Below are 12552 nucleotides of genomic sequence, written 5' to 3'. Positions count from 1 at the left end.
TTTGGATGCTTGTAAATATCTAGGTAAGAGCATTGAATAGAAGCTAATTTTTGGGAAGTCTCTAGCCTCTCAGCATTCCAAATGGGAAATGAAGCCACCGGGAAATTGGATTCAGACAAGGATCCAGAGTCAAAGGGAAGAAGAAAAAAAACAAAAAAATGGCCCTATGGAACATTGGTGTTTGATGGGTGGCTGGAGGAGAATAAACTGGTGGGAGAAGCTGAAGAGCCAATCCTAGTGCTGTGAGTAAAGTCAGCAGTGGAGTTTTAAAGGAATTCAAGGGAGTGGAGAGTCAGGGAAGTTAAGGACTGGAGTTTAGGACTTGAGCAAGGTTGCCGTGTTGACAGTGCAGACAAGCTTAGCTGGCAAAAGGCAAGAATGGTTGAACTGTCATTTAGATAATATCTGTCATTGTCAAAACATGTCTTTATATGATATTCCCTTTCTGTTTGACCTGATAGATATGCAGAGAATTGCCTACTACGCTGAAGGAACGCAGCCAAGAGCCCTGCTCTGTTTCTCCAACAAGGATTACTGGTAAGGTAGTTTATCACTTAACAAGATATCATACAAACATTGATACATTTTGTAATATGAATACCGCATGAGAATTGAAGAAAACCTTTAGCATCATACAATTGTGATTTATTATTCTACTTCCAATTACTAGAAAAGGATGTCTTTTTCTTTTAAGATTTATTTGTTTGAAAAGCAGATTTACAGAGAAGAGACACACACACAGAGACAAAGAGAAAGAGAGACAGAATTTTCCATCTGTCGGTTTACTTCCCAGATGGTCCATTGCCAGAGCTGAGCTGATCCAAAACCAGGAGCCACGAGTTTCTTCTGGTTTTCCCACAGGGGTGTAGGACCCCAAGGACTTGAGCCAATCTTTGCTGCTTCCCCAGGATGTAGGTAGGGAGCTGGATTAAAAGTGGATTAGCTGGGATGTGAACTGGTGCTTTATGGGATGCCAGCACTGCTTGCATAGGATTAGCCTGCAGTGGCCAGAATGTCATTTTTAAATGATTTTGTTTGAAACACAGAGTTCAGAGAAACAAAGAATTGGAGACTCACAAACCAAATGAAAGATCTTCAATCTGCTAGCTTACTTGCTCAAAAGCCTGCAACAGCAGGGACTGGGCCAGACCAAAGCCAGGAGTTCTGAACTCAATCCATTTGTTCCCCATGCGTGACAGGGACTTGGGTATTTGTTTTTTTTTTTTCTTTAAAGATTTATTTGTTTTTATTACAAAGTCAGATATACAGAGAGGAAGATCTTCCATCCGATGATTCACTCCCCAAGTGAGTCGCAACGGCCGGTACTGTGCCGATCCGGAGCCAGGAACCAGGAACTTTCCTCCAGGTCTCCCATGCGGGTGCAGGGTCCCAAAGCTTTGGGCCATCCTCAGCTGCTTTCCCAGGCCACAAGCAGGGAGCTGGATGGGAAGTGGAGCTGCCAGGATTAGAACCGGCACCCATATGGGATCCCGCCTGTTGAAGGCGAGGACTTTAGCCGCTAGGCCATCATGCCGGGCCCCGGGACTTGGGTATTTGAACCCTCACCTGCTTCCCCCGCCCCCAACTCCATGGTGCACATTAGCAGGTAGTTGGAATTGGGAGCTGAGCCTGAGACTTAGATCCAGGATCTCTGGCATGGGATATGGGCATCCAGTGGCATCCTAGCCACTGCACCAAACGGTTGGCCTACAGCATCTTGGGGACCCAGAAGAAACTTCTGGATCCTGGCTTCAGAGTAGCTCTGCTACAGTCCTTATAGCAATTTGGGGAGTGAAGCAGCAGATAGAAGATCTTTTCTTTGTCTCTCCTCACCATAAAGTCTGCCTTTCCAGTGAAAATAAATAAATCTTAAGGAAAAAATTCTACATTTTTATGGGGTATCATGTCATCTGTCTATATGTGTATATACAGCATAATATCAATCAAGCTGAATATATCTATCTACTCAACTATTTAAGTTCTGTGTATAGTGAAAACATTCAAAATCCTTTATAAATTTTTTGAGAAATATATGGTATAGTATTATTACCTAGTTCATCTATTGTGAATAAAATGCCAGAATTTCTTATTCCTAACTGTAACCAGAACCCACTCACCAACCTTTCTGCATCCTTTTCTGTCTGCGACTCTCCCCTGGCTCTTGTAAGGACCATTGTAGTGTTACTTTCTATGAGGTCCACTTTTCGATATTTGGCAAATGAGTGAGATCACACGGTAGCTGTCTTTGCTTAATTCACTTAACATATTGACCTCCAGTTATGTTCATGTTGCTGCATATCGCAAGATTTCATGTTATTGCTGAGTAGTATTCTGCTGTGTATATTTTATCACATTTTTATAGTTTCTCAATTAGTATCAAAATGTTAGATACCAGTTCAACTCCACAGATATAGGTAAAGGAGTTGATATTTTTCATAACATAGCATTTGATTACTTTAGTTGTTAAAAATTGTATTGATTTGAATAGCAAGGAGGGAGGGAGGGAGGGAGGGAGAGAGAGAGAGAGAGAGAGAGAGAGAGAGAGAGAGAGAGAGAGAGATTGAGTCCATCCAGTGTTATACTCCCTAAATGGTTGCAATGGCTGGTTGAAGCCAGGAGTCCATAGCTTCTTTTGGGCCTCCAGTGTGGGTGCAGCAGCCCAAGCACTTGGACCATATGCCTTTGCTTTTCCAAGGAACTTTGCAGGGAACTTAATCGGAAGCATAACATTTGGGACATGAACTGGCATCCATGTGAGATGCTGGCCTCAAAGAAAGCAGCTATAGCCTCCGTTCCACAGTGCTGGCTCCTGGGTTATCTTAATTTTACATGTCATCTGGGTAAAGCAGCAGAAGTTTGAATCTAAATGTAGAGGTACACAGGCACAGAACAGCTTACAGCAAACCCGTATCCTCCTTTAGGTGCACAGTTAGTTACACAAAGCTCATCATCCCTGCGAGAGTTAGGACACCTGAGACTGACCTCAGTGTCACTTTCAGTCTTTCCACTCAGTGTTTCATTCTGCCTTTTTTTAAAAAAATTAACCATTTCAAAGTGAACAATTGAGTGGCATTTTGTACATTCACAATACCGGGTAACTACCACCTGTATCAGCTTCCAAAATATTTCCATCATTCCAAAAGGAAAACTCATTAAACAGTTTCTCCCCATTTTCTCCTATTGCCTCCCACACCCAGCATGTGGCAGCCACCCGCCTGCATTCTGTCTCTGTGGATGGATCTATTTTGGATATCTCATGGAAATGGAATTACAGAGGGATTTTTGTCTTTCAGCATAACTTTAAAACTAATATATTTAAAAGGCAGAGAGAGAGAGAGAGGATTTGTTTGGATTCGGTCAGACTGAAGCCATTCTAGTTGCTCCTGCAGGCCAGGACCCTTCTACTTGAACTTATAGTGCCTTTTGCCTCCAAGGTTCATATTAGCAAGAGGCTAGAAAGAGGAGCAGGGATGGGATTCCAACCTTGGCACTCTAATGTGGAATATATACATGCCAAGAGATGGCACATCCATTTGGCCAAACACCTGCTCCTAGTATCATCTTAAGGTTCACTCATGCCAACTTCTTGCTGCCTGTGTTCATTTCAAAGGTCTGACTCCATTTCAAAGGTATGACTCCATTTCAAGTGGAAACTCCACACTTATGGCATTTTCAGTACTCTCTTCCACCTATTTCTTAAATAGTGCACTCCTCATCTCATTTTCAAGAAAGATTTGTATGTTTGAAAGGCAGAGTTACAGAGAATGAAGAATGTAGAGAGGAGGGAGGGAAATGAAGCGAGAGGAGAAAAGAGAGAGATGTTCTGTTTGCTGGTTCATTCCCAAAATTGCTAAAATGATTGGGGCTGGGCCAGACCAAAACTAGGATTCTGGAATTTCCTCCAAGATTTCTGCATGGGTTATAAGGGCCTAAGCCCTTGGGTCATTCTCTGCTGCTTTCCCAGTAACACTAGTAGGGAATTTGCTCAGAAGTGAAGTAGCCTAGACAGAAGCTGGAGTTCATATGGGGTTCCTGCATTGCACACAGCTGTTTATCACTCTGTTCCTGTGATACTGACCTTTCTCTCATTTTTAAAAGAGAAAATACTCTTATATTTGCAGACTATACCTTCTTAATCTTCCTAGCACAGAATCCACTGATCTTCCTCAGTCTGTTCCCACATGCTCCACCCAGTCGCTTTTCTGTTCAGAGGGTGTTCTCTTATCCGGTGCAAGACCTGCTTTTGCACTGTGCTTTGGTTGCTTCTTCTTGTGGCTTTACATAGATCTTGTCTGTCACTCTATTGGATCATCCTCACCGGTATATGTTTTAATTTATTCATTTCGGTGGTTGTATAGCATTCCGTTGTGTGGTTATCCTGTCATCCTAGAATTCTTCTTTAGCTATAGTCAGGAATCTCAAAACTCTAGACAGATTTGAACTTGGAAGTTTCAGTCAATTTTTAGGTCAATAAACTTGCACTCATCTTCAGCTCTTGTCTGGATTCCCTATGCAGTTCCTAAGCAACCTGCCACAATCTCATGCTCCATTCCAACACTTGCCAGGTCTGGAATTTCCTTATCTTTTGCCTAGACTATTCAAATATTCTAACATATTGTTCTGATTCTGTTTTTGCCATTTTTTTTGCCCCCATAATCTGTTCTTCTCATAACAACAAGATATCATTCATTTGCCCACCATCTTTTAATCGTACATATAAATAAATTTGAAAGACCTACCAGGAAAGATGGACTCCCAATGAAACTGTTAAATATATCTTGATAATAGGATGTTGGACTTTGTGCCATTGTCCATACCTACGGTGTCAGGATACACTTAAATAACAGAATGATGGACTTAAGACTGTTAATGATGGACTATACTATTGTAATAATATAAGGAAATTAGTGAGGGGGAGGGGACAGGAAATCTCAGAGCCTATGGACTGTCTTATAAAATAACTAAATAAATTAATTAATTTAAAAAGCCCTTCTAAAGTCCCAAGCTCATGTGTGCTCTGCCTACTGCCTGTCTCCCTCTTTGCCTTTCTGGTTTCTCTTCGCTTTGTTCATTCCATCTCGAATTCCCTCAGTGTTTTGCTGTTTCAAAATGGCAAGAGCATTTTCATTATTGTAGTTTATACCTACTGTTTCCTCTTTTCTTTCCATGAATCATTTCCCTCGACTCTTCATAAGTCTCACATATTTCTTTCATTTCGTTCTTCCTCAGATATCTCTTTTCCAGCTAGGTCTTTTCTGCGCTGTGTATCTCAGATACATGCCGACTCTGTCTCCTTGGCATTGGTTTTATTTTACAACTTATATACATCAGCCCCAGAAGAATGCGAGCTCCACAAAGGCAGGACTTTGTCGTTGTAAACTCCATACTTGGATCATGTAGCACAGTGTCAGTCCCATGACAGCTTCGCAACAGGTATTTAGTGAACTAAAGAAATGAACCAAAACTACAAAGAATGCTGCAGTCACGTGTCGACATGGTGATGTGTGAAGTATATACCTCGTGCCAAGATCACTGTGTCAGAAGTTGTGGGAGCCTGTTAGTTTGCCCATTACTTCTAGAGTATGACGTGGAGTATGTATTGCAGTTCAGACTCTAACTGGCTGCAGCCAAGGGATCCTCTTGTTCTGTGATGATCAGTATTTTTTGTTTCCATGTTCCATATTTTTAATATACTTTTAAAAAATTATTGATAACCCCAAAGAACTTTAGTTTGTGTGTGCTGTGTTTATCATTATTGACATAATTAGAAATCTCAAAATTATTTGGTTAATTAATTGCTTTCAAAATGCTAAAATGAATGTATTATATAAGCAAAGTTATGTATTTTCACAATATTAACATAAGAGCTATATTTTCCAGAACAAACATAAAGTTGGAAAAGAGGAATTGCTTTTTGCTTTTCAAAATCTCTTATATGTATAGCTTAGTAGGAGACAGCTGGATTCTCATACTTGCTTTTGCATTTGGTCCTTTGTGATTTCACATATGCAGCACTGCTGTGGCATCTCAGATAAATCACCACTGCACATGTGGAACTCTAAAGAGATAGGAAAAGGCTATGATAGCCTATGACAGTGGTGATTCTTCATGTAGGCATTAAGACAGAAGCCAGAATGTTCAGATGTTGTTTTGTCAACCTGTGTTTTGTGCACATAGATAGTATTTCATTTATATAAGTATATACATTTGCAAATACATTTAAAAGGATTTACTCTGTTGAGTCAGAATGGCAGAGAAATGCTGAGACAACTACAGGTTCTTAAAACTCTGGTTTACTCCCAAGTATGCCACTGGGCGATCTCTGTGCCAGGCCAAAGCCTGGAGCCAGGGACTATATGCGTATCTCCCATGTGGGTGATAGGGTCCAAGAACTACACTGTTTCTCCGAGGTCAATTAACAGGTGGGAGATTTAAGTGGCGCATCCGGGATTGAACTTGTGTCCATGTGAGATGCTGGTCTCACAAGTGTTGGCTTTATTTGCTATGCCACAGTGTCATTATCAGTAATTTGTTTTAATTTGTATTTTTTTTCAATTACCAGTTAAGTATCTTTTTTTTTCAATGTCCATATTTATGGTGTTTTTTTATTTCCTATGAAAGTTGTTGACTTTTGAAGTCTCAAAAGAAGTATTTTGGTTACAGTTCTTTGCTGAAATGTGCATTGCAAATATTGTCTACTTAAAGACTTCTTGAAAAGTTTATTTGTGGCATGCCTTGTCGAATTTTTAAACCATCTTATATTTTGTTTCAGAACTCCTCTAGTGCTATAAAATCAGAAAGATACCCATGCATGTTTTTAGCTCACTTTTTTGGTTTTCATATTCTTTTCCTTATTCTATCAAGAATTAATTTCCGTATTGCGTAAGGGTCACAGTCTTCCCTTTATTTTCCTACTCCAGCCATAGGTTCCACTTTGCCTGTTTTACTTACTGAGCAGTAAATTCTTGCTCACTCATGTGTGAAGCATGCACGGCCAAGGTCAGATGCCTTTGGTTATGAATGCCCTGTGGTTCTTTCCTTTCGTTTGTCTATTCGGATGTCTGGGTTCATCATTCAGTGAATCGATGGCCACTAGCTAAGTACTGCAACTATCTGATATCATCTATTATTCATCCAGAATTTTGTTTTTGTTTTACTTTTTTGGGCCCTTTCTCTTTTTATATTCATTTACAGTCAGTTATTTGAGTATATTGTTTTCTCAAATTATAGAAAAACACATTGGGATTTTGATTAATATTGAAATGAATTTGTAGTCTCAATATATGTTTTAGAAAATTATTTAAGTTGCACCTGATACATAAGCTTGTAGGCCCTAACTTGATTTAGTAATGAGTGTGGCTCTCTGTAGTGTCAAACCAAAGAAATTAATACTCAGCCTTCTCTCAGTTAAAAACAAACACCAAAAAACAAAAGCAAACGAAAAAGCAGGAAGACATTTCTCAAATCTTTGGAGAAGACAAGTGTTCCTAAATTTAAAAGTCCTGGGGAAACAATCCTCTATAAGATTTATGAATTTGATTGTGTTAGGTTTATTCATTTGTTATATGGGACAACTGCACGTTACCAAGTAGAAGCCCTGCTTTTCAATAAGATGGCAAAGATTCATCTTCTCTATTGAGGAGTTCATCTAAATTATAGGAAGGCAGATAAAAAAAACCCTGAGAATTATGTATTATGTCACACTTCTTTGCCAAGCTTGAAAAATATTAATTCTTATTAATAATAATAATAAAAAACTAAACGATTGAAATAGTAGAATGTGTTTCTAACATTGAGATGAATGTTTTTAGTACAGTTGTTCATAAATTCCACATGTGGAAAGCATTTTGGCAATGAATATTAAAATACACATAAAATATTAAAATACATTAAAATATTAAAATACATATACTTTTTTCATATTGTTCATGCTGGTAGTTTCAATTTTAGGAAATCTGTACTAAAGTGGTCATCAGAAGTGTGCAAAGTACTCCACACCCAAAGATAATTCCTTGGGGCTTTCGACGCCAGCATCCATATCAGAATTTGGGTTTGGGTTCCTGCTGCTCTGCTTTGATCCCATTCCCTGTTAAAACTCCTGGGAAGGCAGTGGAAAAATGGCCCAAATATTTAAGCCTCTAAGACTCACCGGGGAGGCCAAATGGAGCTCCTGGCTCCTGACCGTGACCTGAAGCAGCTGTGCTGTCACCAGCTCTCGGAAAGTGAAGCACTGGATCTCTTTCGGTTTCTGTCTCTGATTTTGTCTCTCTGTTACTCCACATCTCAAATAATTTTTTAAAAATGCATTTCAATGAGTAATGAAGGTAAAGGGCAAATTAAAAAAGAAATATATGTGTAGATTATTTTGTACTTATTGACAATTACATCAAGAGAATGGACAATTATGAATACACTGACCACGCAATTGACAAAATATAGCAGTGCTCCTGATCTTGTCATGGTTAGTGTATTCTGTATTTTATTCTCTGGAGATATTTACTGTTGCCTTGAAATGTTATGGGATGGTTTAGCTTTCTTTGGGATCACCGAAGACACGAATATTACAATCAATGTCGTTGGCACATCAATGTGGAAACATAAAAATCATTATTTGCTTGAACTGATTTGTGCTTAAATGCACGTGTGCATGCCATCATTCCACCACAAGAATCTAAATATCCTGCTGATTGTTTTCTATTTTACCATTTTTTTTAAACCACAGCACATCCTGGTGTCCAAAAGGTGGTGCTCGTTTCCTCTACACCAGACGCTCTGCACCAGCCTCATCGTGCTTCTGACATTTCAGTTCCTGCTGATCTGGATCGAACCATAACGGAACTCGCCGATTGGCTGGTGCTAATTGATCAGATGCTCAAGTCCAACATTGTTACCGTCGGGGATGTACCAGAGATCAATAAGACTGTCTCTCGAATGAAAGTAGGTGCACGGTGTGCAGGCTTGGTCATGGCGATCTCACAGCACTGAGGCCCCTTTGTTTAACCCTAAACTCTGAGAGGAAGTTTAAAACATCCATTGTCAAATCACTGTCCCTGTCCAGTTCTGCAGAGTACAGATTTTTTTTTCCCTTTTTGCATTTGAGCTGTTAGAACACTGGATTACTGCCTTATACTAATGACTGTGTGCTTTTAAAATCTAAAACTGATATCACAAATCTAGAAATGTTATAAACCTGTTGGGCAATTTTATATGTATTTTGCATATTATCTTACTTCTTTAGTAAGCTTGTAAGGTAGATCAGGTAATATTTTCATGATCATATTACAAATAAGCCCAGACTTAGGTGAGACATTGAGTGCATGTAAGCAGAAGGGCTGTATTGACATGGTGGAAGCTAATAAAAGCCACTGGGCAGGTGGAAAGCACTTGTTAGAGGGAACAGACCTAGGAAAGGGGTGACTTTTATGGAGATGAAAGGAGGATTATGTTGGATCTTGATATCTGAGATACAAAGTGAACACAGTTCTGGGTAAAGAGAATAGTAGTTGAACATATGGAAGGAGTGACACAGAACATTAGAGTTAGCATTTGTAATAGTGAAGGATGGTGGAGAGGAAGACGGGAAAGAACAGCTCAAATTCACCGTGGCATGGAGTCTGTACGCAGCATGAATCCTGTGGTCTGATGCTGCCTGTTTTCCCATTTCCTTTTCTTTCCTGAATCGTGGTTGGTAACTGATGATGGCAGTGCCCTGCTGTAGTCAGAACAGTAGGTTGGATTGGAGGTGGGAGATGCCTACATCAAGGAAAAGAGCTCCTCTGTGTGGCCGTGATGTGGCTGCTGCAAGTAACAAAAGCAAGGGAGTGGAAGAGGAGGAGTGTGAAGAGGCTTTGTGTGATTTGATTTCAAGCCTGCTGTGTTGAGGGGTTCCGTTCGTGTGCTGTTTGGAAGGAAGACATTAGCATTCATGGAAATGTGCGTGGGGTTCTAGGACTGGGAGTTGGGAGTAACTCATTGAGAAATGATGTTTACTCTGTAAGGAGATACAGAACTCTGCAGACTCAGCAAATTCATCCAGAGGAAGGACTGAGAGAGTTCTGCCCAACCGCTAGTGCTCATTTTCAGTTGTGTTTCCTGATCTTTATGGCTCCTTATTCTGCACTTAATTTCCTCTGAATTATTATCCTGCAATGGTTACTTTTTCTCCCATTTTTAAAAAATTGTGCGCTCTCTGGAGCACTACTTGTTTGTTTACTCGGAGTTTTTTATTGGAAAGTCAGAACAGCTGAGAGGGCAGGAAAGAGACACAGCCAGGCCTCAGATCTGCCAGTTCACTCTCCAGATGGTTACAACAGCCGGAGCTGGGCCAGGCAGAAGACGGGAGGCCGGAACTCCATCCAGGTCTCCTGTGCGGCTGTCAGGGACACAAGTATGTCAGTCATTCACTTTGGAAGTTGAATTGGATGTGGAATCGCCAGGACTCAACTGGCACGCACTAGGGGATGCTGGTGTCTCAAGCAGCCACTACCCTGCACAGGGACAATGCTGACTCACAGAGCAGTAGTTTATGTTGGAGATCATTTAAATTACAGCCATTCCAGTGATGGCTTTTCCAATGTTACCGCCAGCCATACCGGTGACACTTACTGTATTTGCATCTGATGTTGAGGATAAGCAACAGTAACAGTAATAACTGCTAGGGTTGGCTGAGCATTTTTTAGTTCCTCAAGAGATTTTTAAATCTGTCAGATGGTGTAACTGAGCTGTGAATAGCTCATTATTTCTTTTTGTGAAAGCTAAGACGCAGAATGATCATTTGCTTGACCTGGTGGCCTAGGTGATAAGTGGAAGAGTCAAGGTTCCAACTCAGGCCGTCTGACTCCAGACTCCGAGCTGGTTCTCTGTCAGGTCAAGGTGCTCTTCTGTTCTGAGGGGAGGAAGGCAGCAGCACCTGCTTTGCTTTGTTAGTGTTCTACTCATGTGGCATTAACTCCTCTTCGTAATCACTTATCCTTACAGATCACAAAGGCTGACTTAGAGCAGCGCCATCCTCAACTTGATTTTGTTTTTACACTGGCACAGAATTTAAAAAATAAAGCCTCCAGTTCAGATGTGAGATCAGCAATCACAGAAAAATGTAAGTCTAAAACAGCCATATATTCTTACTCATTTGCCCTAAAAATGGACAGTCTCCCTCTTCCTGTAACTCTTTCAAATAAATGAAAAAATCTGAAACTGATCATTATTTGATGTTTCATCCTCCATCTATAAGCAATAGGGGTGGGTTTCTTTGTTTTTATGAGCATTGTCAATTCTATTCTGAAATTTTTAGAGTATTAACATCATTACTTTCATATAATGACTTATGTGTTGGATTTTTTTTTTCTGAGTCAAGATTTCTTTCAAAAGAATTGAAAAAAAAAACAATTAGAGGAACCCTTAGGAATGAAAATCCCATCACACATTACCCTTCATTCGCTAAAAGCAGCTCTTATGAAATCTTGATTGGGGACTATGTTTTCTAAAGCTTTGACATTTCGTAGTCTTTTTTACCTCTAGGTGTGTTCCTTTTTCACTTTGGCCTCTTCTCCCCAGATGAAATTCTACTCAGCAGTTAAAATGTCACCCCTTTTGTGAAGTCTCCCCAGTCCCTTCTAGTCAGAGATGCGCTGGATTTTGCCACCTCTAGTGCCTGCTGTGGGTGTCATCCCCTCCCACCCACCAGCTTAACTTTATTTCAGTTCTCATGGCTACTTTAATTCTTTTACTCCCCAATGGGCACCAATAGGTCATGAATACTTCTCTTTTTGGTCCTGGAACCTCCCACAAGGCCTAGTTCAAATGAGGTATTTAATGAATATTTGTGGCAGCATGTAAAATAGAAGAATACCATCTAATCCTCATCTAGGGAGGAGAGTTTCCTTCTTTCTCCCTCTTTAATTAATTAGTTCATGGACTGACTTGCTGGGAAAGTCTGACTAGCTTTTGGACAGCGGGGACATTCCTCGGCTGCAAAGGCTGCCAACCACCTGCAGGTCAGTCTCCTGCTTGCCTTTGCTGTCATCTCCTGTTTTTCCCCACCCCCTGTATTTTCTTAAGATATTCATTTATTTGACAGATAGAGAAAGAGTATGAGAAAGAGAGAGAGAGAGAGAGAGAGAGAGAGAGAGAGAGAGAGAGAGCGAGAGCGAGAGCTGGCTAATTTCCCCAAAGGACTCAGTTGTCAGTGCTGACCCAGGATGAATTCTGGAGCTTCAAATTGGGTCTCCCACGTGGGTGACAGGGACCTAGCACCTGGGCCATCCTCTGCTGCCTTCCCAGGTATGCCAGCTGGAAGCTGGATTGGGAGCAGAGCATCTGGGACTTGAATGGGAGCTCTAACATGGAGTGCTTCCTGGTTAGGGTATAACCTATAGTACTCTATTTTAACACAGTGGATAGTATGACTTGCCTATTTTTATGATTTGTGCCTACTGTTACTTCATGTCTTTAGTTTTGTTTGTTAAATAGTGAGACTCTATTTGTCATAGAATTTGTTATAAGTATTTTATAAAGCTTATTAACTGACAAGCAAAACGTGTTTCGCCCTTGGTT

The 12552-nt window shown here is 40.4% G+C and overlaps 1 protein-coding gene across 5 annotated transcripts in view; it reads left to right on the top strand.

Moving 5' to 3' along the window:
- The window catches only part of UTRN (utrophin), a 507084-nt gene that overhangs the window by 238416 nt on the left and 256116 nt on the right, over positions 1-12552 (top strand). For all 5 annotated transcript variants that reach the window (XM_058667660.1, XM_058667612.1, XM_058667721.1 and 2 more), the window contains 3 exons: positions 462-537; positions 8723-8937; positions 10978-11095. In XM_058667660.1, the coding sequence (XP_058523643.1) occupies positions 462-537; positions 8723-8937; positions 10978-11095 (409 nt within the window). The remainder of the gene's footprint in view (positions 1-461; positions 538-8722; positions 8938-10977; positions 11096-12552) is intronic.

The sequence above is a fragment of the Ochotona princeps genome, chromosome 1, assembly GCF_030435755.1.
Source record: "Ochotona princeps isolate mOchPri1 chromosome 1, mOchPri1.hap1, whole genome shotgun sequence".
NCBI classification, from domain to species: Eukaryota; Metazoa; Chordata; class Mammalia; order Lagomorpha; family Ochotonidae; genus Ochotona; species Ochotona princeps.
Note: the sequence above shows the minus strand (reverse complement) of the source record. Positions and strands in the feature narration are given on the sequence as shown.